The sequence below is a fragment of the Nicotiana sylvestris genome, chromosome 11, assembly GCF_000393655.2.
Source record: "Nicotiana sylvestris chromosome 11, ASM39365v2, whole genome shotgun sequence".
Taxonomy (NCBI): Eukaryota; Viridiplantae; Streptophyta; class Magnoliopsida; order Solanales; family Solanaceae; genus Nicotiana; species Nicotiana sylvestris.
The window spans coordinates 143,800,169-143,825,602 of record NC_091067.1 but is presented as its reverse complement, the minus strand read 5'-3'; the positions used below and the strand labels follow the sequence as shown (position 1 = coordinate 143,825,602).

The window sequence follows — 25,434 nt, the reverse complement described above, 5'->3', positions numbered from 1 at the left end:
GAATAACTCATGATGTTGCTAGACTTCAACCCATCTCCCACCATTTCTCCCATTTTTACCACATCACTAAAAGACCTACCCACAACTGTGATCAAATGCCCAAAGTAAGTTGGTTCTTGAGCTTGAAGAAAGTACTCGACCATCTCTTTTTCTTCCATGGGAGGATGGACTCTGGTAGCTTGCTCTCTCCATCTGAGCCCGTATTCCCTAAAGCTTTCATTAGGCTTCTTTTCCATCTTGGCGAGGGACATGCGATCTGGGACAATTTCTATATTGTACTGAAAGTGCCTGGCAAAGGCCTGAGCCATATCATCCCACGTGTACCACCTGCTAGCATCTTGGCGGGTGTACCACTCCAGAGCTGCCCCACTCAGACTTTGACTGAAATACTCCATCAAATAATTTATCTGTCCTACCGACGCCTCTCATCTTACTGCAGTAGCCTCTCAAATGGGCCACGGGATCTCCATGTCCGTCATATAAATCGAACTTTGGCATCTTAAACCCATCAGGCAGTTAGACGTCAGGAAACAAGCACAAGTCTTTGTAAGCCACACTCATCTGGCTCCCTATCCCTTGCATGTTTCTTAAAGACTGCTCTAAGATTTTCACCTTCCTGGATATCTCATCTTGCTCCACTATCTTAGCAGGCTTTTCAGTTTCACCAGGAGGTTCAAAATGAGGAGAGGGAGAGTATGAATCTGAGACTTTTAAAGTTGGTTCTGGAGCATAGTGTTGGGCATTAGGGACTTTGAACACAACCTCGTTAGAGGATCGAGGAAAAGTAGCTAGGGGAGGAGCTATAAGAGCATGAGTGACCAAAGGAGCGGGATACGGGGTGGTTTTAGAGGGTAAAGTGTGAAAAGGTTGTGGGGTGATATCAGCAACAGTGGGAATCTGGATTTGTAATAGTGGTGGGATAGTTGCAGGGTTTTCAGTGTAGTTAGTGGGGAATGAAAGTGGAGGATGCCCCCTGATCCAAGACTAATACATTTCTTCCATCTGTTGTTTCACCCTTTGGACCTCCTCTTTTAATTCAGACTCCGACTCCACAAACTCCCTTGATGGGTTAACAACTCTTGTGTCCAAGTTTTTGCTAGCCATGGCTACCTTGCCCTTTGACCTTGTGTTGTATGGACGAGTTACCTTAAGAACCACAAACCAACCACCCTTCTGCTATAATGAGGAGAACAAAGAGGAACAAAATGAAGTCATCATGTTAGCGTTAGGGCATTTAACAGCTAAAAATATCACATTTCGTGCAATGCACCTAGCAACAATTAACGGTTCAAGAATGACTTCGAGGGTCACAAGGTCACGGGGCATCATCCCAATTTGTCCATTTGAATCTTCTCTTCTCTTTTCTTTGCTCGCACTTCTTAGCTCGCTCATTTTCCTTCCTTTTGTTTCTTTCTGATTATCGCTCTTTTCTTCCCTCTCATTTCTCACATCCCATGATTTCATCTCCTTTTTTTGGTTGTTTTTTTCCTTTTAATAAATAAAAAAATGACTCGATCGAACTCTATGTAGGTTGCCTACGTATCATGGCGCCGCATGAATCAGACCTTTGCGTAGTTCTGGAAAATCAAGAATAAAGGAAATAAACTAACATTCTCTTTTTTTTTTCTTAATGACTACTCTGATGAGAAAAGAGAAATAAAAGAAGCAAATCTTTTTTTTTCTTTTCATAAACTTAATGTTCTATAACATATTCTGAACTCAAGCTTAACGAGCATATATATTTTCCTTTTTAAAACAAATACTCTATGGGAAATTATTAAGGAAAAACCCTACAAGAGAAAAATATTTTTTTTCTTTTTTAAGAAGGAAATCTAAAGGCTAAACCAAAGAAAAATATTTTGAATTTTCACTTGATATCCTGAAGAAAAAGATTTCGAAACAAGAAATATAAAAAACTTTTTTTGGATTTGAATTTTTGATTACCTAAGGAAGAAATTCTGAAAATAAACCCAAGAAAAAGTATTGTTGTTTTCTTTTTCTTATATGTACAATGTCATAAAGTTCTAGTAAAAAAAAAAAAAACTTTTTTTTCAAGTCATTTTTCATCAATTTTCCAAAGAAAAACCTCAAAAGAATTTTTTTTTGGATTTTTAGAATTAATATCTTAAAAGAAAACTTTTAAAGCGGTACTAAAGAAAATTTTCTTTTTTTTTTGAATTTTTGGTCTTAATGTACTAAAAGAAAATATAAAAATAAATTTTATTTTGATATTAATTGCCTAAAAGAAAAACAACCTCAAATGATTTTTTTTTTCATTTCTAGAATTAGTATTCTAAAGAAAACTTATAACGAAAATATAAAAAATGCAAAATTTCTTTTCTTTTTTTGTTTTTTTTTGGATTTTTGATTTATTACACATTTTTTCAAATACAAAATAAGAAATACCATAACAAAAGACTCGACATTACTATACTAGCCTATGAGACTCTAATATCACCTAAAAGACTTGGCATTATTATACAAAACTAGAAAATAAAAAAGACTCTAACATAAAAAAATCTCCTTAAGCAACTTCTTGTAAGTACACTCACACCCAATAGATGGAAACACTTTCTCATCACAATAATTGTTGCCTCACACAACAGAAGCCTACTTGTTTCTTCCACTGAACCAACCACCTGACAATTGGTGCAAAATTTTGTGCAGTCTTCAGACAATTCGTGAAGATACACAAAAGGTTTGGCAAAAGATTGATACAAGCTTCTTCAACAATTTCAGGAAATTGGGAGCAAAAGGAGTCCTAACACGCGTTCGTCTTGATGAGCCAAATCCATCGCCCCACTCTTTTTAACTCATCTATATCTCTGCCCGACTTCTTGATGATCGAACAAATGTGAGCATGCACATACAGCAGATACACAGCGGCATTTCCCTTATCACTAAGCATCTGATCAAAATTGAAGGTGTAATTAGTCAACCTGTTGCTCTTCAAGTCGGCATATTTAACAGCACTGTATCCTACTGCTTCAGCAGTTTGATCCAGTTCCTCAGCTGTCCATTCTTTAGCCTTACCTCTGTCTTCAAGTGCTAATTTACACCAGTTTTGGCCTCATCAAGCAAATTAACCAGCTTCACCACCCCAGTACTTCGCGTACGGAACCGTTTCCCGTCTTCTCCTAAGACTAGACCAAATCCCACATGACTAACTTTGGGATAATCAATCTCGTTAAGGGAAACCAGCCTGCAAATTTTGCAGTAGCAATGATCATCCAGTCTGTTTTCTCTTTATTAAGTTGATACCTTAAGAATTGCATTTAGAAGGTATCATGAAATCATTTGTTGAAACTTCAATATACATTGAACTCCGAATCCCAGCATCAGTTACACCAGTTGATACCCAAATTGAAAACCTTGCAAACTCAAAACCTCTTTACCCAACTAGTTACCTATACTACATCACATAGGTTAGAGTAATCTAATCATAATGGCCTGAATTATATGGATCAAGTTAAGATGGTATTCTGTACTCAAAATCACATCTTCAACATATATTATCATTTGCTTGTATTACACTGATTACAAGAACTCACAGCTACCTGTAAGACCTATTTTTCCACTGGAACATAATATTTTCCTTCCCGCATACATACTTAATATACAAGCAGCTTTAACACAAAAGTATAAAGGCAGAGGAAGTGTCCGTTCTGATAGATATACATTTTTTCAAGAAAAAGCTTATACAGTCTCGAACTAAACTATAGCTAATATCTCTGCTGATCTTCCTCGCAACTGCAATCTCTGGAACATATTGCATTCTCGAACCTCTCAATTTCAGAATAAAAATTTGAGGCCTGTAACCAAACTGAAGGATCCCCTGGCTCAAGATCCATTAATTTATAGTTGCTCTTCTTCCAACATGCTCATTTTGATGAATCCTGCAACTTCGCAAAAGTGAGCTCCAAACCACAGAATCTCCTGTCGATGATGCATGGTTTAGCAACTCTTCTGCCTCAATGACTAAACCTGCACGGCCCAAAAGACCCACCATACAGGAATAGTGTCTCCTGTCTGGAAAGACCCCATGAAGTCTCATTGACTCAAAAATCCTTTTTCCCTCTTCAACTAAACCTGAATGGTTGCAGCCCAACAGCATACACAAGAATGTTACTTCATCTGGTTTTACTCCCTTTTGGATAATTTCTTCAAACAATCCAAGGCATTCACTTCCCATTCCTTTCCGAGCATATGCATTATTTATTGAAGTGAAACCGATGATATTAGGTGAAGGAAATGCTTCAAAATCTTCTAAGAGTACCTAATCTGTCCAGATCTTGAATGTGCATCAATCAGAGAACATAATACCATAATATCAAAATCAAAACCTAATTTGATTGCACAGCGATGTAACAAATCACAGCTATACAATGATAATGCTTTTATTGTTAAGGACAGACTCACTTCATCAGATGCAATATTTTCACAAACCATCCAACGGAACAACACAAACATATCTTGGGGACACCAAGATACAGCAAAGATGACATCATTGAATTACAACGTTTGAGGCTTATTCCGAGAGAGCTCTGAAATACAAAAACTGAATTTTTCAATGTCATCATTTTCCCATACATATCAATCAAAGCCGACTGAATGAGGACATTTCCATAATCAAAGCCCAATTTCATAACAAAACTGTGCACTTGTTTTCCAAAGAGAGTTCTTTTTTGCGACTTGATAAATTCAGCAATGCCACGAAAGACATAGCAGATTAAGACCAAATAAAGTTAAAGACCCAGAACACTATGTGAGACAACAACCCTTTCTGTTGGACACATGCAAGACAAGATTGTGACTATTTTTCTAAAACTAACATATGTGGCTAAAAATGCAAAACTTGGCTAAGACCCCGCAAAGCCAAGAACCTAAGATTTACTAGGAAGACCGGACCCTATGTGGGTTGCCTACGTATCACGCCCTGAAAGACGAGAATCAGGTATGCGTAGTTCGAGCAGATCGGATACGGGCGAGAATTAAAAAAAACAACTAATTTAGAGAAAATATATTGTTTTGTCCTTTCCTTGAAAATGATGAAACATGCAACATTGTTTTTTTTGGATTTTCCTTTTCCCTCTTTTTTCTTTTTTTTTTTGATATTCGAAAAACGATGAAAAAGCGCAAAATATTTTTTTTTGAATTTTCAAGCTCTTTTCCCTTAACAAAAAATGTGACAAAAAACATAATTGGGCCCCACTCTAATCACACTTCACCCTCTCTTTTTCTTTTTCGTTTTTTTTCATTTTTTTTTCATTTTCCCTCAACTATCATCAGTCCGCCAAATGACCTTTTTACCATCGAAGAAATGCAACATGTAGCACATAGGATGCATCAAGATGGTCTGTTATTTTGGGTACACCTGTCCTAGACAGACTCAACCCCTGTGTTGAGTCTCCAAAGTTAAATGCACATGATGCAAGCAAACGTTCCTACTAGGGATCCGGCATGAGGTCTTGTTGTACTAGGTTCAAAACCTGGGTTTATTGTTCTAGACCTGGCTTACCCGAGCGGATAGCTCGAACTGGGGGGGCAGCGTACCGGGAATACAAAAGCTTTACTGGCTTTGCAACTTGTCCGAACCTCGTTCTAAATTTGGGATATGACTCTAACAGAAAAGAAGTCACACGAAGTGCACACTTCTTCATGATTTATAAGACTCAGAGAGAAGAGGGATTTTGCAACAGTTTATATACAGTTAACGGAATATCAAAGCGGTAAAAACAATCAATTAGCACATTAGGCCCAAATCATGTAACAAATTCAGATAATGGATAAAGTCAACTATATCAATTATTCTAAGCTCGAATTATTGAACCTTGAACTAGAGATTTTGGGTTCAATCCCCAGCAGAGTCGCCAGAGCTGTCATACCTCCTTTTAACTACACTCCGAAAGGGTAGTATATAAGGGAGTTTTTCCAATTAAAGTACAATCGAAATGAGATTATTTCATTTAAAGATTCAGAGTCGCCACTTGGGATAATTTTATGGTGTCCCAAGTCACCGGTTCAAATCCCGAATCGAGGAACGGATTGACTCTGTTTTACAGTCTGCGAACACAGAAATCCGGGTAAGGAATTCTGTTAACCTGGGAGAAGGTGTTAGGCATTCCCGAGTTCCGTGGTTCTAGCACGTCACTCAACTGTTATTTTTGGCTCAATTATTTGATTTTAAAAAAATCACTTTAAGACCTATGTGCATTTTAGCTTTAAACAGCTTTTAATTATTTTAAGGAAGATTTCAACGTCATCTAAAATACGTCTTTGGACCACGCCACATGAAATGCACCCGCATCCCGAGACACATTTATTTAACGTTGATAAGATTTAGATTTGGGTCACATGAAATGCATACCCGAGTTTAGGAAAGTAAATTATTAAACTAACGCGCCTAAAGCAATTACGCATTTGCAAATTTGCGAGGGCCATGGAAGTTCGCTATATGGCGCGCCTCGAATTCTAAAGAGTCGAAATTAATTATACGAGGGCCATGGATTATGGATTTGGTTTGGCATGGCACGCCTCAAAATATTCCAAAAGGGCTTTACTCAACTAAAACAAACTACAGATGTTTATGAATATTAACGGCCTAAGTATGCTACTATTGATCCAAACAAATAAAGTAGAAATACATTCTTGTTTTTTTTACCATAAAAATACCATAACATATTCAAAATATAGCAATAACACTTTAATTCGATTCTCTGTGCAATTACTCCATAACATCATACAAATTAATAACAAACAGACGTTGACATGACATTTGGGTACTCAAGGTCACTAAACACAACAAAATCATAAAATAAGTAAACAAATCAATTCACATATAAAACAAAAGGGAAGGGGAGTATTGGAAAATGGGTAATGAATCAGTCACGAGCAAATTTATCAAAGTAGAAGGAAATCGAAAATAAGAAACTGAACCTTTAAAAGAATCTTTAGCCGCAGTTCTTTCCAATACTTGATTCAATACAAAACCTCCAAATTGAATTGTGAAACAACAGAGAAAGGCTGATGTTGAACCAAGAACTCGACCTCAACAAACATATCCCGGACCGGCGACTACGGACAGAAGCGGAGACGAACAACGACCTCAACGCTTACCGGAAAACTCAGATTCGAACCCAACCGTACTCCATATTTAGGACCGGAGATCGGAACCTAAGAAATAGGTAGATGTGTATTTAAGGTGTAGTTAACGGGAAGAAGCACAAGCACGATGGCTATGGCTGCTATGCTCAGGCGTCGGAGAAGATGAAGAATGGGGACAGGGTCGTTTCTTTTGTTTGAAGCTCCGTTGAAGAAGAAGAACAGAGCCTCGTTTCTTCTCAAGGATCTAGGATCTCATTCTTGTGTTCAGCCGATAGTTCAGCATTGAAAATGAAGGGGAAGTTGATGCGGTATGGTGGTGTGGGGAAGATGATCCGACATGGGGGTGGTCTGTATTGTGCGCAGCTTTTTCAGCTTCCCCCTTTAGCGTTATTTCTTGTCCTTTTTAGATTTTGTTTAAGCATTACTTTATAGGTAGTGTCTAGGTTTAGGTGTATTTTTGTGTATTTTGCCCATTAGTCCCTAGGCCTTTTGTGTATTAGGTCCTTAGGGTCTTTTTATTTGTTTTTATTCTAAAGAAAGGTCTAGAAGGGTCTCTAAGCTTAATGGACTAATTCGAATTGGGCCAAGGACTAGGTTTTAAAACTCTTAAAATTATGATCTAACACCTTAATTGACTCCTTTTAAAATAAGATAAAAATACTACACAATGCAAAGGCTAGCATGAAACTATTATATATTTTTTGTATTTTCAAGATTATGTAAAGATAAAAATAAGGTACTATTTTTGTATATATTTTTTATTTAAATTTATGAAAGATACGTAAGCTTAAATATTTTTTTTGTAATTTTCCATTTTTAAGACGAAAATAAAGTAAAGAAGTCAAAAATAGTCGAAATAGCTATATTAGGCCTAAATTAAATATTTACATGCTAAAATATAAAAAATCTTAGGAAGGGTCAAAAATCACATGTCTACAAACATGTCTATAGGAATTCCTAATCGAATCTGAATCGCTTCATTCACGTATAGAGCTAAGATCAGTAATAATGGGTACCATCAGTTGCAGAACTTATAACCTTCATTAAAACTTGCCTTTCTTTTAACAATCTGACTGCCCATTTTTAACCAGTACGTATTCAGTTATTTTAGACCTTTTTATTTCATTGCTTTCTGAATTCATTAGATACCATGCCTATAGGATCCTTGTCCAATGCTTAGGCAAGCCTTACAGTAAAGTTATAAACTGGATCTGTTCTATTAACTACAACCAGCAGGCAAGCCTGATTCGGGTTTCTTATCTGAATTGTGTAATAAATCAATCTGCCTCAACCTTTAAGTTCTTTCATGTTTAGTATCTAATCAGACCTTAAGTAGTATGTGTAAGTCATGCTAATTACGTGCTTCTTTGTTTAAAGGGGGTATATTTGAGCCTTTTGCTTGTTATGTGCTTTCCCACAACTTGCTATACATGTTTTGTGTGTTGCCTTAGAATTTTGCCTTTGAAACCACAGATAAGCCTAACATCCCTCCCCTTTAAGATTAGTAGTCCTAAATGCCTCCGGGACTGATAGGATTGGGTCGGGTAATAGCATGCAATAAGTAATCGATACCATTCCGCGCTATAATACCCTAACAGGGTGGGAAGGGTAGATATGGATATGATGACCACACGATAATGTCACGTGTAAACCCTCATTGAGGAGTGATTACCGGGCATTGTGTGGGGTGATCCATATTATTAATAAACCTAGGACGCCCTTTCCCCTTTGTTTCTTTGTTCTTTCTAAAGATTTCAAACTATTTCTTTTAAGAAAAACCAGCTTTCTTTTAGTTCTTTCCAACTCTGTTTATTTGTAAACCATTATGTGAAAATCCCCTCTTATTTGAAGTTTCATTTACTTATATGTTATTTGCACCTAAATTCGCAACAATAGTCTAACCGGGAACCACACTAGTGGATCCTGAGGGGTGCCTAACACCTTCCCCTAGGAATAATTTCAAGCCCTTACCCAATCTCTGGTTATTCAAATCAAACCCTCATGGTGTCCTAATGCACCTAATCATTAGGTGGCGACTCTTCAAGTCAAACCCAGTTCCCAAAAGGAATGAGTTGCCCTCCCAAATGTCATAAACCCAATTTTGCAAGGAAAAGGTGGCGCGACAGTATGGCGACTCTGCTGGGGATTTTTAGGCTTTTACCATTTCAGACTATTATTGTGAATTTATGCTTCTTTATGCGAAATTATCTGTTATTTCTTTCAAGCAGTCAATTCCCCTTTTCAACTACAAACTAACTTGTCTTTTTGTTTCTTTCCTTTATTGCTTTCCTTTATTAGTGTTTTAAATTATGAAGAGCTGTTGTATTTACTGCTTTCTTAACGTGCAAATACATGACAACCTGCTTTAATTATTGCATAAGCATGTTTTCAACATCATATTCCACTCGTGCCAAACAAAATAACATAGCAACGCTTATAATGAGTGGTTGTGCTCTTCCGATATTATCACCCCTAAATCCGAAAAGGCGTATATACGGCGCTCAAGGGTACTAGCCTAAAACCCTATAGAAACCTTACTCTATTTAAATTGTGCATGCATCATGGTCAAACTTAGCCGAGTCAGTTATGTTGTCCGCATAATGACTCTTTAAGATAGCCTTGTCCAAATTCCACTGGGTTTCCCCTTAAATCCAAATGGACACTACCACGTTCTATGCATTTATTTGGAGAACTAAATGCTTTTATGTCAATTATTGATATTTAAATAGTCTAGTCTGGCGGGGGTAAGGGCCTAACCTTGTTTGTCTTGCAGAAAATGAAGAACGAGGTCCCCAGTTTCGGTATGGTTAGCACACCCCCACTCTTGCTAGACTGGTGGAGTAGTCTTCCATCAGATGACCAAATCAATGAGTGTAAAGAGAGGGCCGCCAGAGCTAGCAAAAAGTTGGAATATCTGGAATACAGTATGCTGGAATTAGAAGGAAAAGTGAGGAAGAGAGTCACCAACTGCCAGAATGCTGAGGGAAACGAAGGAGAACACCTAGCAAAGGCATTTTTACTGACGAACCTACGCGAACTGGAGGATTTGATCAACGAGAGCATTCAACCTGAGGAAGGTCCTTCTGGGACCAAGTAGATTGGAGTTTTTACTTTTTCACTTTACAAAATGTAATAAGGCCAATGGCCATTAGTGACTTTATTTCCTGTTATTCAGTGTCGATTTGGGACTTGTCTACTTTTTATCGATAAAATGAGGCCTTTAGCATTCTAAGTTCTCCAAATCAACTTGTCGCTAGGCCTACCTCGGGCACAAAGAGGTTCCTAAATAGGACACGATTTACATTCTTGCACTATGTGTTTAATATCGCAATATTTCTTATAATCCTTACTAACTTCTTACCTTTTTGTTTTTACTTTTTTTTTTTTTATTTATTTCCCCCTCCCCAAAGGTTAGTTCATGCACTCTAGCAACATCATCTTATTCAACGAGATCTAGGGGCCCTCCACCCATTCCTCCTCTTAGTCCTGTCAGAAACAAGAACAAAAGGAAGATGGAAGATCTAAACAACACCAGAAAAGAGAACTCAACTGAACGGGTAGAGGTCACTCATGCCCATGGTACTCAGGTTTCCAAAGAGATTGCATCCCAACTAGAACAAAAGCTGCTGAAGTTCCAAGAAGAACTTGATCAGGTTCGAAATCTGGCAAATCTGTTATTTTCCCTCACCACTCCAAATGTCAACTTCCCAAATGCTCAGAACCCCACACCTCCACAAAATATCCCAAAGCCACAAAACCATCCCGATCCTCACCACCACTGCAACACCTACCATACTTCCAACAATACTCCAATGTTCATCCCGAAACCCCAAAACACCACAAATGACCACTTTCACACCCATCATAATACCCCCATCTACATGGAGACCATGACACACTCTACCCAACCCATCTCAAGCGCACCCGAGTCTGATAATAAAGACTTGCTCATCAGGAATTTGGTTGAAGAACTCAAGAAATTGACTAGCCGGATGCGTCAAAGGAAGTAAAGGAATTAGGGGCTAAACTATGAAGATCTTTGCATACAGCCCGATGTCGAACTCCCCGAGGGGTAGAAACCTCCTAAGTTCAAGATGTTTGATGGTACAGGAGATCCGAGAGTACATTTGAGAACATATTGTGAAAAGCTGGTTGGAGTAGGGAAAGACAAGGGGATCCGCATGAAGCTATTCATGAGGAGTCTGAAAGGAGATGATCTATCTTGTACATCAGCCAAGACCTGAAGAAATGGTCAAACTGGGTAAGTATGGCATCCGACTTTATGGACAGGTTCAGGTTACAACACAAAAAATGCACCAGATGTGTTCTATATCCAGAACCTAAAGAAGAAGCCCATAGAAACATTCTGCGAGTATGCTACTCGTTGGAGATCCAAAGCTGCTAAGGTCAGACCTGCCTTAGAGGAAGAACAAATGAATAAATTTTTCATCCGAGCTCAGGACCCGCAATACTATGAAAGACTGATATTGATTGAGAACCATAAATTTTCTGACATCATCAAGTTGGGTGAAAGGATCGAAGAAGGCATCAAAAGTGGTATGGTTACAAACTTTGAAGCTTTGCAAGCTACCAATAAGGCCTTACAGTCTGGTGGTACATCCAAGAAAAGGGACATAGGTGCCATAATGGTTGCACAAAGAACCAAATCCCCTGTCAAATACCAAACCTATCCAATGCCTCCACTCACATATCAGCCTACTCCGAACTACCCAGCACCATCACCCTCCTACCAAAGTCCATCACCCACTTATCAATCACCTCCACCTCCCACATATCAACCTACTTCACCCAAATACTCCCAACCTGCACATGTTTACCAAGACTACAATGCTCAACCATCCCACTATCAATCACCTCCTACATACCAAAACTTCCCAAGACATCGACCAAATTTTGACCGTCGACCTCCTAAACAGTATACAACCATCGCTGAACCTATTGACCCATTGTACGAAAGACTTAAAGCCGCTGGTAATGTCACTTCTATCCCTTTCATAACCCCTGAGAACCCTTATCAATGGGTCAATCCAAAAAAATCCTGTGCATACCATTCTGGCATGAAGGGACACACCATCGACGAATGTCGTTCTCTGAAAGACAAGATCCAGGTTTTGATTGACAACAAGATTATTGTGGCAAAGGAGTCAGCTCTGAATGTCTGCAATAACCCTCTACCAGACCATAAGGGTGGAGACGTTCACATGATTGAAATAGAGGATGATTGGGATCCCGAGGGATCAATCTGGTTGATTGCAGAAGGCGATAACCCAAAGAAGCCAATAATTACTCTTAATCCAATCATAGTCCAGATTCAACAATCTAAGGACGCTGAGGTAAATATGCTCATGCCACTTGAGTTTGAAACAATGTCAGCTGCAAAAACACCAGCACCAATTGAGGTCGAATTCGTGTCTCCAACAAATGCACCTACACCATTCGAAGTTGCAGTTTTACCACCCAAGGGACATGCTCCGTTTGGGGTGAAGATAGCCACGCCGATCCCAGTGGCGATGTCGTCCGTGACACCATTCCACACAAAAGCTATACCATGGGACTATAACCGAGGCAAGGAGGAACGACAAGGTTAGGTTCGAGGAAACTGTTTCCGCACAAGGTATGACGAGAACAGGTAGGGTCTATACCCCATAACATCTAGACAAGTCAAGAAAACAGGCCTCCAATTGGTCACCCATTACTGAGATCGGTCCAAACGACCTTTGGAGAAAGATATAGGCCAAGGAATACACGGTCATCGGCCAGTTGAACATAATACCGGCGCAGATCTCCATACTTGCTTTGCTACAAAATTCTGAGGCACACAAAAATGCTCTATTGAGGGTGTTGAGTGAAGCGTATGTGCCAAGCAACGTCACTGGTGGGGAAATGGCCAACATGGTCAGACAGGTATTAGAAAGTCACAAAATTACTTTTCATAAGGATGAGCTACCGCCTGAAGGGTTGGGTCACAACAAAGCACTGCATATCACTGTGCAATGTGAGGACTACTTTATTACCAGGATCTTGATTGTTGGGGGTTCTAGTCTCAACATTTGTCCAAATTAGGCAAAGGATTGCACGAGATAAAGGATGGAGCTATCAACGTGAAATCCTTTGACGGCTCCCAAAGATCCATTATTGGGGAGATTATTCTGTGTTTGCAAATAGGGCCAACTTGGTTTGATGTTGACTTCCAAGTGATAGACGTACCGACATCTTACAATCTGCTGCTGGGACGACCATGGATTCATGCTGCTGGGACTGTGGCATCGACACTGCATCAGGCAGTGAAATTCGAATGGAATCATCAAGAGGTGATCATTCACGGCGACGGTAGAAACCCTATTTACAATCACCAGACCATTCCATCGATTGAAGGAAGAAAGAATCTAGGAGGAGAGACTTATCATCACATCGAACGGGTGAATGCCGCTGACAAAGACAAATAGTGGGATAACAAGATTGAAAGTATACTGAATTGTTATGGGTATGAACCTGACAAAGGGCTCGGTAAGAACCTCCAAGGAATCGCTAAGCCCATAAAGCTCAAGAAGCATGGCACTACTTTCGGTCTAGGATATGAGTACACCTGGGAGGAATTCAACCATTGGTCGCCACCAGCGCAGTCCTCACTACCCATTGGAGCAGCTAATACCACACTTGGAGCGAACTTTCCACCCGGCCTGTGTTATCTATGTGTCAGAAGAAGAAGAAGAAGCACTTGCAACGGTGAGGAAACCGTTCCTAGAAGACAATGACATGGACTATTGTGTTGTTCTCAGGGAGGAGGGGAGGAATGCCCTTCTATACAGGCCGTAAGCAGAGGGGCGTACCTCAATAACTGGAACAATCAGAACAACCAGAGCCCGCGAGCCTCGGGGTAGCAAGGCTAAAACAAGCATTGTTTTTTATTTACTGAAAATTTTATTTTTCTCGCATGTCCTTTAATTCCCGAAATAAGATCTCCAATGTTCAAAACGATCATACAATTTATCAAAGCATTTTGACTATTATTATGAATTAACATTTATTACTATTGTTTTCTCTCATTACTTTACTTGTACAACATTACTATTACTTGTCTTGATGAACCAATGACCGTGACATGCAACGAGACAACGCAACAAACGGACATAGATTCAGAGAAAGATGATATACCAGAAGAGATTGTTAAAGAAGTCGAGAACTTTGAGAACAAGACGAAGTCCAACCTGGACGATACTAAGATTGTTAACCTGGGAGATGCAAAAAATGTCAAAGAAACATGAATCAGCATTCGCTTATCACCGTCAGAAAAGGAAGAGGACACAGAATTTCTAAGAGAATATGAGAACATATTCGCCTGGTAATATGATGACATGACTAGTCTGAGCATATCTATTATGGCACACAAATTGCCAACTGATCCAACATGTCCACCGGTAAAGCAAAAGCTCAGAAAATTCAAACCTGATACGAGTTTGAAGATCAAGTAAGAAGTCACCAAGCAGGTCAAAGCCAAAGTTCTCAGGGTGGTGCAATACCTAACATGGTTAGCTAACATTGTGCCAGTGCTAAAGAAGGACGGGAAGGTCAGAGTCTGTGTCGACTACCGGGATCTCAATCGGGCCAGTCTGAAAGATGATTTCCTTTGCCAAATATACACATCCTAATCGACAATTGCGCCAAGCATGAATTGCAATCATTTGTAGATTGTTTCGCTTGTTATCATCAGATCTGGATGGATGAAGAAGATGTTGAGAAAATGACTTTCATTACGCCATGGGGAATGTACTGCTACAAGATGATGCCGTTTGGGTTAAAGAATGCAGGGGCCACCTACATGAGGGCCATGACTACCATATTCCACTACATGATACACAAGGAGATAGAAGTGTACGTAGATGATGTTATTGTCAACTCCAAGAAAGTCATTGATCACATGGAAGATTTGAGGAAGTTTTTCAATAGATTGTGAAGGTACAACCTGAAACTGAATCCTGCGAAGTGTGCATTTGGGGTTCCTATCGGAAAACTACTTGGGTTTATCGTGAGTCGTCGGGGGATGGAGCTGGATCCATCAAAGGTCAAAGCTATTCAAGAGTTGGCACCACCAAAGAACAAGAAGGACGTAATGAGTTTCTTGGGGAGACTTAACTGTATCAGCCGGTTCATAGCACAATCTACAGTTATCTATGAGCCAATCTTTAAGATACTGAAGAAGGATGCCGCTACCAAATGGACTGATGATTGTCAAAGAGCTTTTGACAGAATCAAGGAATACCTGTCAATACCACCAGTCTTAGTCCCACCAGAGCCAGGTAGACCCTTATTACTCTACCTTGCAGTATTGGATGGAGCTTTCGGTTGCGTTCTGGGGTAGCATGATGAAACAGGGAGGAAGGAGCAGGCTATCTATTACCTTAATAAGAAGTTCACCACGTACGAGGCTCGGTATTCTCTGTTAGATCGCACCTGTTGTGCTTTGACTTGGGTAGCTCAAAAGCTGAGGCACTACTTTGGTGCTTATACCACATATATCATTTTCAAGGATGAATCCTTTGAAGTACATCTTCCAGAAGTCCATGCCCACTGGCAAGCTAGCCAAGTGGCAAATCCTGTTGAGTGAATTTGACATTGTCTACGTGACTCAGAAAGCGATCAAGGGACATGCATTGGCAGATCACCTTGCCGAGAATCCCGTAGATGGAGAGTACGAACCCCTGAAGACGTATTTTCCTAATGAAGAGGTGTCATTCATAGGAGAAGACATTGCGGAATCCTATAATGGCTGGAGAATGTTTCATGATAGAGCTGCAAATTTCAAAGGAGTCGGCATAGGAGCAATCCTAGTATCAGGAACCAGTCAGCATTATCCGGTGGCCGCCAAACTCAGGTTCCCGTGCACCAACAATATGGCGGAGTACGAAGCCTGCATCTTAGGGCTCAAGATGGCAATTGACATGAACATTCAAGAATTGCTAGTGATCGGGGATTCAGACCTACTCATACAGCAGGTCCGAGAAGATTGGGCAACCAAGAACTCTAAGATACTCCCGTATCTGCATCACGTGCAGTAGCTGAGAAGGAGGTTCACAAAGACAGAATTCCGACATGTCCCCAAAATCCAGAATGAATTCGCCGATGCATTGGCTACCCTGTCATCCATGATACAATATCCGGAAAAAACTACATTGATCTCATTCCAGTGAAGATCCACGACCAGCCAGCTTATTATGCCCATGTTGAAGAAGAAACAGACGTAAAACCTTGGTTTCATGATATCAAGGAATATTTGGCCAAAGGAGAATACCCAGAGCTTGTAGGTCCTACTCAGAAACGCACACTTCGGAGGTTATCCATTAATTTCTTTCACATCGGAGGAATCCTGTATAGGAGGACTCCTGATTTGGGACTACTAAGGTGTGTCAACACAAAAAAAGCATCTAGGCTACTAGAGGAAATCTATGCAGGGACCTGCGAACTACATATAAACGGTTTTTCTTAGCAAAGAAGATACTCCGAGTTGGTTACTTTTGGATGACTATGGAAACGGACTGCATTCAGTATGTCCGAAAATGCCACCTCTATCAGATACATGCAGACATGATAAAGGTACCTCCAAATAAGCTTACTGCAACAAGCTCACCGTGGCCATTCGTCGCTTGGGGAATGGATGTTATTGAACCAATCGAGCCTGCCGCTGCCAACGGGCACAGGTTTATCCTAATAGAAATCGACTATTTTACCAAATGGGCCGAGGCAACATCTTACAGAGCAATAACCAAGAAAGTCGTGGAAGACTTTGTACGCGACCGCATTGTTTGTCGATTCGGGATTCTAGAGTCAATCATTACTGATAATGGCTCCAACCTTAACAAAGACCTGATGAAAGCCATATGTGAAACCTTCAAGATCGAACACAAAAATTCTACAGCCTACAGAATTCAGATGAACGGAGCCGTAGAAGCCGCCAATAAGAATATCAAGAAGATACTAAGGAAAATGATAGAAAAGCATAAACAGTGTCACGAGAAGCTATCATTTGCTTTATTGGGGTATCGCACACAGTCGGCACATCAATTGAGGCAACCCCCTATATGCTGGTCTATGGTACAAAAGCAATCATTCCCGCCGAGGTAGAAATTCCCTCCCTAAGGATCATACAGGAAGCTGAGCTCAACGATGTAGAGTGGGTGAAAAGTCATTATGAACAGTTAGTCCTCATAGATGGAAAGAGGATGAATGCAGTTTGCCATGGTCAACTGTATCAGAACAGAATGTCCAGAGCCTTCAACAAAAGAGTCAAGCTAAGATAGTTCACACCGGGGCAGCTGGTGTTAAAGAAAATCTTTCCACATCAAGATGAAGCCAAAGGGAAATTCTCTCCCAACTGGCAGGGTCCGTACATGGTTCACCGGGTTTTGACAGGGGAAGCCCTCATACTTGCAGAAATAGATGGAGAAGTTTGGCCAAAACCGATCAATTCAGATGCAGTCAAGCGTTACTATGTGTAATCTTTATGCTTTCCTATATGATATAATTTGAACTACGTTTGACCTGATTCCCATTTTAAGAGGGGATACGTAGGTAGCCCTATGGGTTCGGTCATAATTCAATAAAATTTTCATTTCCCCCCTCAAAATTCTGAAGTAATTTCAGCTAGTCATCGCAAGCAGCCGTCAGAAACATCAACCCATTAAACTGGGATAGAATTTTGAGGAGAACCCTCAAAATTCCGAAGCAGGAAAGGTTGCAATGTCTTGAACCACGTCACAGTCATCGCTTCATCTAAAAAACTATTTTTAAAATATGTACTTATGTCATATTTTTACAAACTCATGCATGTTTATTATCGAAATCGCTTTGTCCAGCAACACTACCCCAATGATACATACCGTATCACCAGATCAAATCCGAACAGGTCAGACTAGGCCAGCAGGGATGCGAACTAACCTCCCTTCTACGAAACTCACGATTTTTCTTTGGATGCAGACATTTGGATTGCGAAAGCATCTGACATGCTATACATTCATGAGATAAACGTTGCTCAGGAATACAACACTTAGAACTATTCGCGTTTACCAGCATTTTCTATCCACGCACACCAGCGATATTCCCTATATCGCAACGTCCCCAACAGTCACAATTCGCAACCTGCTATCAGCTAAGAAACTCTATTACCATTTGCCATTTTATTTTTATTTCTGCATTGCATAAGGCTACCATTCTGCCTTCCGAGACTAAATACTGTCTCCATCTGCATTTTCTACATTGCATAAGGCTACCATTCTGCCTTTCGAAACTAAACACTGTCTCCATCTGCATTTTCTGCATTGTATAAGGCTACCATTCTGCCGTCCGAGACTAAACACTATCTCCATCTGCATTTTTTGGATTGCATAAGGCTACCATTCTGCCTTCCGAGACTAAACACTGTCTCCATCTACATTCTGCATGGCTGAAAGATCGCCACTTTATTTACATTCTGCATGACTGAAAGATCGCCACCTTATTTACATTCTGTATGGCTGAAAGATCGCCACCTTATCTACATTCTGCATGGCTGAAAGATCGCCACCTTATTTACGTCCTGCATGGCTGAAAGATGGGCACCTTATTTACATTTTGCATGGCTGAAAGATCGCCACCTTATTTACGTCTTGCATGGCTGAAAGATCGCCACCTTATTTACATTCTGCATGGCTGAAAGATCGCCAAATACTGCATCTCATGGGCTGAAAGATCGCCACCTTATTCACATTTGTATTGGCTGAAAGATCGCCAAATACTGCATCTCATGGGCTGAAAGATCGCCAAATACTACATCTCGTGGGTTGAAAGATCGCCAAATTGTTCAAAGGCATTATAGTTTGGAGGCATCATTCTCATAACCCGAGAGCATTATTTCATGGTCTGTGAATCCTTTATCATATGCTTCATGGCCCAGGACGTCATGGTCTGAGGACGTCATCCTAACCATCCAAAGACAACATTCATGGTCCGACGAAAACTTGCATCACGTTTAAATTTATGCACAATATATGCTTGTATTGCTCATTTGCAGGTAAACCGGCGAGCAATGGCCATCTCAGCAGGAGCGATCCCGCTCCAGTTCCCGTAGCCCTATTAGACCTTAACCATTCATCCTGACCTGAAATTGCGTCTGTTCTTGAAAAGGCCTCCATCGGCATATTCCGCCGACGGATCCTGAACTACATATGGCCTGATGCCTGTAAGACCAGGGATATGTGGGCAGCTCAGGAGCCAGATCATGGCCAACCTCTTCAAACCACTTCATTCGGTCAAAATTGGCCATCATATCTTTGCCCGACAACACTTTCATCCTTCCCGGGTAAAGAAGGGCAGCTGTTGATATTCAATTTTTCCCTATATTTTTTAACTTTGCAAAATACCTTCAAAATAGCCTATATATGCATATATAACTATATCCCAAGGTTACATTATTTTTCCTTAATTTTTCAAAGATTTTTAAATCAATTCACGGCCCTATTTTATCAAGAAAACCCCAATAATTATCCCCAAAATTATCATTTTGGTGATTCATTTATTGGAGTCTCATGTTTACACTAAAATATAGCTAAGATATTTTTTTACATATTTTTACAAATTTATTTAGTATTCTTAAGGTTAAAATTGCATAATTGCAATATTAGCCATTTTTAGGTTTAAATTCGTCTCATGTTTATAAAATGCGATCTTATATTTTTAAATTGATAATTATATATTATTTTAGTGCTTTCAATTTGTTTTCAGAAATTTATTTAATATTTTCTATAAATTAAAGGAGGAAAAGGGCTATTTAACTTGTAGCCAAATTTGGCTTATTTAGCCTAAAATCAAACAGACCCAAACCCAAATTAAACCAGCCCAATCGCCTAATTAAACCATCCCAAAGACCCAAGCCCAATCCCTAAATTTACCCGACCCAACCGGATTAAATATTAGTCGTTGATCAATTTTGATCAATGGCCCAGATTCGTTCTTACCAAATTAAACCAAACGACCCCCCCCCCCCCAAACCCCTCTCACTCCTCACTCAATCGACTCTCATCTCTCTATCTCTATCTCTGGTTCTCTCTAGAACCTTCCCCCTCCTCCTCCTCTCTAATGATCTTCACTCACCTTCTTCGGCCATTTTCTTGCCTGAATCCATAGTGGTTTCACCACCCACCAACCTTCTATGGCTCCTTCACGCTTGGTTACCAAAGTCTCATGACCTGACCACGAAGAAGCTGGGTCCAAACATTGCTTGATTCAAGTTCCATGGCCATCTCTGGCCTTGCTCTGGCAAGCCATGTCTGTTCGAGCCTGGCCTCGACTCCTCCTACTTAGATCAATGACTATCCAAACCTTTCTCACCGTTTGGGTTCCTCTGAAACCCTAGCTTTTGAGGTTCTTCTGATTTCTTTAGATTTGTTCTAGATCCATGTTTCCCCTAAAACTTTTAAATGACTTCTTGATATTTCTTTCAAAATTATGCTTTCAAAACCTTTATTTTTTTCCGATCTAGGGTTTCTGAGTTATTTAGATGTTTCTCCGATTTTCCTTTTTCTCTTGTGTGTTTCTTTTACTATGTTTCTTCTACTGTGTTCTTTGTGTGTCTCTTCTACTATGTTTCTTCTGTTGTGTTCTTGTTAAGCTTCTTCTACCATGTTCTTATCAGATTCCTCTATTGTGTTTTTATATGTTTCTCCTACTGTGTTCTTATTAAGTTTATTCTACTATGCTTCTTTATATGTTTCGCCTACTGTGTTCCTATTAGTTCCTTCTACTAGGTTTCTTATTAGTTTCTTCCACTATGTTCCTTTACTGTGTGTCGCATGTTGTTCTTTTACTACGCTTCTCATGAGTTCATGCTACTGAAAGAGCATGTCAAAGGTCTCAGTTCCTTTCTGAGACCTCTGAACCTGTCTCGATTAGTATCTTTTTCCTTGATTACTTGTTCTCTCATCTCTGCACTCGATTGACGGTAAAAACTCTAGAATTTGGGGGTTCATCCAAGTTTTGAGATCATTGGCTATATGATTTGCTTGAACTTGTTTGATTCTAGAAACCCTAACTCCTTTAGACCTATTTCGAGTCTCTGAACTGAGTCTCGAAATCTCTGTTTCTTTAAGCGATTCTGATTTTTCTACTTAACTCTTCTAAGGTCTTTATGTTGGACCCTTTGTATGCTATTTGATGTTATCACCCTTCTACATTGCTGACCAATGTGACTACCATGATCCTACAGGCTATTACCTACTGATTTTGCAATGGTATGACGTTTTTTTTTTCCCTAAATTCAGCCTAGAATATTTATGTGCTCTTTATATATGCTGAAATCCCCTCTAAAAATGTCTTTAGATTTTGATTGATTTCAGACTTCCTTTGTATAAGTTTGATTGATTTCTTTCCTTGTCTGCTGACTTCCCTGTTACTCGATTTGAGTCAAAAACTTTCCTTAGATTTTCTGACTTGGTTCATTCATGGACCAATGATTACAAAAATCTCTGACCCCTTGATTTATTGTATACTGATTGATCCTTACCTTATTTGTTTTAACCGTGTATTTCAAAATTCTTCCCTTAATTAAATCCCTATGTATTTACCCTTAATTGCCTACTTTGCACAAGATGCTTATTTGATTTATTTCCTTAAATAACTTTTACCGTTTAAGTTTGAATTCCTTAATTAAAGGAAGTCTTGTATTGATTGATTTTTAGTTGATATCCAGTTCTTTAATTGTTTTCTTACCTTATTTCTGCCTGTTTTTTCACACTGTAAATACACGACTCTTTCATTAGAAAAAACAACCATCATTCGTAGTCTTTCTGAATTTACACTTACACTCAAAAGTACTCTCTCTTGTTGCTTGTGTTGTGGCCTATTTACAAGACCTACTGCCTGACTTTCTTTATTTGCTTCTTTGAAAACTGGTATGTCTTGATTTAAGCTTTTTAGCACAACAACAATGTGTTTATTTACAGCTTTTTTATCCCTGTCTGCTTATTGCTTCTGTGTGGTTCAACATTACTGATTTCTTTCTGCCTGTTCTATTATGAATCCCAAACCACTGCCCCCTATGTGTTTAAGCTATGGTTTGAGGCATGAAAATACTACAAGTTATTGTCCATGAATCAAACTCGATCCCTTTGGATCCTAGCCTCTAAATAGTGTGTTCTGCCAGGTCTAAGAGTATGCTAGCATCCTCCATTGCTGAGCACGCTTGAAGTTTGTCTTGGCCTAAGTAATAGGCTCTTCACAATCTCCCTACCCCCTTGAACCCCCCTATGTGTGTTTATTAGTAGCTGTTTCCCTCTCCTTTTCCCCTTTAGTATTCTATTCTGCACTTGCACATTTTCCTAGTCTTTAAGTTCTGCCCCCTTCTTGTGAGCCTTGCCTTGGGACCCTTTGAGTTCCCTCTGAACTGGGACACTTGAGGGCTGGCCCTTCCACACTGCACTTGTCCTAATATGATAATACATTTGGGTGTGAGCATTTCCCGGAGTCCCTTTGATGCTCTTAGAGAACTTTGACACACTCAAATGGGAGAAAGGCCTTGGATCATGATCTCATGGAGTTGGTTTACTTCATATTTCAAGCATGAAGTCTGAATCAGGCTCTCCTTTGGTTGTACTTTTATTTATATTTTTTGATGTTTTTTTACTTTATTTCGGGTTGTAATAATCTATAATAAACTATTGGGGACGGCCAGTAAAAAGGGCGGATAATTATGTATGCAAAAAAGGGTAGATACCATGTCTATAGGAATTTTGAATATGCATATAGAAATCATGCCTATAGTTCTTTATGAATTCTGTATATCCTACATTCATATATAAATCATGATCATACGACTACTACATTTACTATATTTATGTAGAAATCATGCCTACATGATTATCTAAATTTGCACGTTCAATTGCACCTAGATATCATGTCCATAGGTCTTAAGCAAAATTCAGCATCTAGATATCATGTTCATAGGTTTAAAACGAGTCTTCTGCATTTTTATACCATGTCTACAAGGTTCAAAATCAACTACGCGTAGAAAGCATGTCTATAGGAATTCCTAATCGAATCTGAATTGCTTCATTCACGTATAGAGCTAAGATCAGTAATAACGGGTACCATCAGTTGCAGAACTTATAACCTTCGTTAAAACTTGGCTTTCTTTTAATAATCTGACTGCCCCTTTTTAACCAGTACATATTCAGTTATTTTAAACCTTGTTATTTCATTACTTTCTGAATTCAGTAGATATCATGCCTATAGGATCCTTGTCCAACGCTTAGGCAAGACTTAGGGTAAAGTTATAAACTGAATCTGTTCTATTAACTACAACCTGTAGGCAGGCCTGATTTGGGTTTCTTATCTGAATTGTGTAATAAATTAGTCTACCTTAACCTTTAAGTTCTTTCATGTTTAGTATATAATCAGACCCTAAGCAGTATGTGTAAGTCATGCTAATTACGTGCTTCTTTGTTTAAAGGGGGTATATTTGAGCCTTTTGCTTGTTATGTGCTTTCCCCCCAACTTGCTATACATATTTTGTGTGTCACCTTAGAATTTTACCTTTGAAACTACAAATAAACCTAACATCCCTCTATTTTAGGATTAGTAGTCCTAAATGCCTCCGGGACTGATAGGATTGGGTCGGGTAATAGCATGCAATAAGTAATCGAGACCATTCCGCGCTTTAATACCCTAACGGGGTGGGAAGGGTAGATATGGATATGATTACCACACGATAATGTCACGTGTAGCCTCTTATTGAGGAGTAATTATCGGGCATTATGTGGGGTGATCCATATTATTAATAAACCTAGGACCCCCCCCCTTCCCCTTTGTTTCTTTGTTCCTTCTAATGATTTCAAACTATTTCTTTTTAAGAAAAACCAGCTTTCTTTTAGTTCTTTCCAACTTTGTTTATTTGTAAACCATTATGTGAAAAACCTCTCTTATTTGAAGTTTCATTTACCTACATGTTATTTGCACCTAAATTCGCAATAATAGTCTGGCCGGGAATCACACTAGTAGATCTTGAGGGGTGCCTAACACCTTCCCCTTGGGATAATTTCAAGCCTTTACCCAATCTCTGCTTATTCAAATCAAACCATCTTGGTGTCATAATGCACCCTAATCTTTAGGTGGTGACTCTTCAAGTCAAACCCAGTTCCCAAAAGGAATGAGTTGCCCTCCCAAATGTCATACACCCGATTTAGCGATGAAAAGGGGGCGCAACACTCCCCACTCCATTCTTCTTCTTCTACAATTTTCACTTTTCTTGATTTTACAGCAGACCTAGTTGTTTTTGCTAAAGTGGATGGTTTAGCAGACTTTGACTCTGAAATAGACTTCTTAGAGGAAGTCTTTGCTTTCTTGGCTTTAGGAGTCAGAACCTCCACTTCTTCTGTCTCATCTTCATCTCGAAGGACCAAGTCCATCTCATCAATATCAACAGCCTCAACAGGTTTTACCATCTTCTTCTTTCCCTTAGCAACTACTTTTCTTCTATTTTCTTCTAAGGCTTTCTCCAATTCTGCCTCATTCTGCTTTTTCTGGCTTCTTGTGGCTCTGTCTCTTATGGGAAGACATTCAATAGTAACAGAAGGGGTATCCTTATTTTTCTTATTTTCCCTAGCAGTGCCAGGGTTTTAGACTTTGAACGTCCTCTCTTCTTTGGATTATAACTCTCAATCACTCTTTTCAGTTGGTCTGCGAGGGCTTCTTTTTCAAATGAAACAGTTCATATACATTTTTCCCAAGTTGAACCAGCCCTTCAGCAACTTTGCCATACCCACTTCCCCATGTTTTGTTCACACTCTCCTCTATTCTAGTAGATTTCTCTCCCCAAACAACCATTGCTCATGTATCTTTGGTTAGAGTAACATAAGTGGGTGAAGGACCAACCACTCCTTCTCCCTTACCCCTCACAGTACTCCAAGCACCCTCACTCTCTTTTTCTTTTTCCATTTTTACCAACAACCCTTCCAGACTCGGTAGTTTCAACACCTACTATAGATCTTACCAGCACAAACCTATTCTCCAAATTCGTAGTAACCTCAGAAATAGTTGCAGGAGTGACTTTAGGGCCAGATGTTACCTGTTCAGTCTCAGAAGAAACGTTTTCTTCCCCCTCAGTAGCAGATTTGAAAGATTCATCAGATTTCTGGGGTTCTTCTTCCCTACCCACTTTCAATTGTTTGTTTATTTTCTTGATCTGCTCTCCACCAGCGACAACCTTACGAGCCATCATTTTTACCCTACTTTTATTAGAGGTTGGTGTGGTTGAAGGGGTGGTAGAAAGTAGAAGTGGTTTTCTAT

At 39.5% G+C, this 25,434-nt stretch overlaps 1 protein-coding gene and 1 pseudogene across 1 annotated transcript; both read right to left on the bottom strand.

Moving 5' to 3' along the window:
* Nucleotides 1-516: 516 nt before the first annotated feature.
* LOC104234647 (arginine--tRNA ligase, chloroplastic/mitochondrial-like) lies at nt 517-3,275 on the bottom strand (annotated as a pseudogene).
* Nucleotides 3,276-3,850: 575 nt separating this feature from the next.
* Nucleotides 3,851-4,646, bottom strand: LOC104234648 (pentatricopeptide repeat-containing protein At2g37320-like). The gene is made up of 3 exons (XM_070162043.1): nt 4,447-4,646; nt 4,324-4,378; nt 3,851-4,276 (listed from the first exon to the last, which is right to left on the bottom strand). Exons 1-3 carry the CDS (start codon nt 4,644-4,646, stop codon nt 3,851-3,853), a joined length of 681 nt encoding a protein of 226 aa, XP_070018144.1.
* Between the last annotated feature and the right edge of the window lie 20,788 nt (nt 4,647-25,434).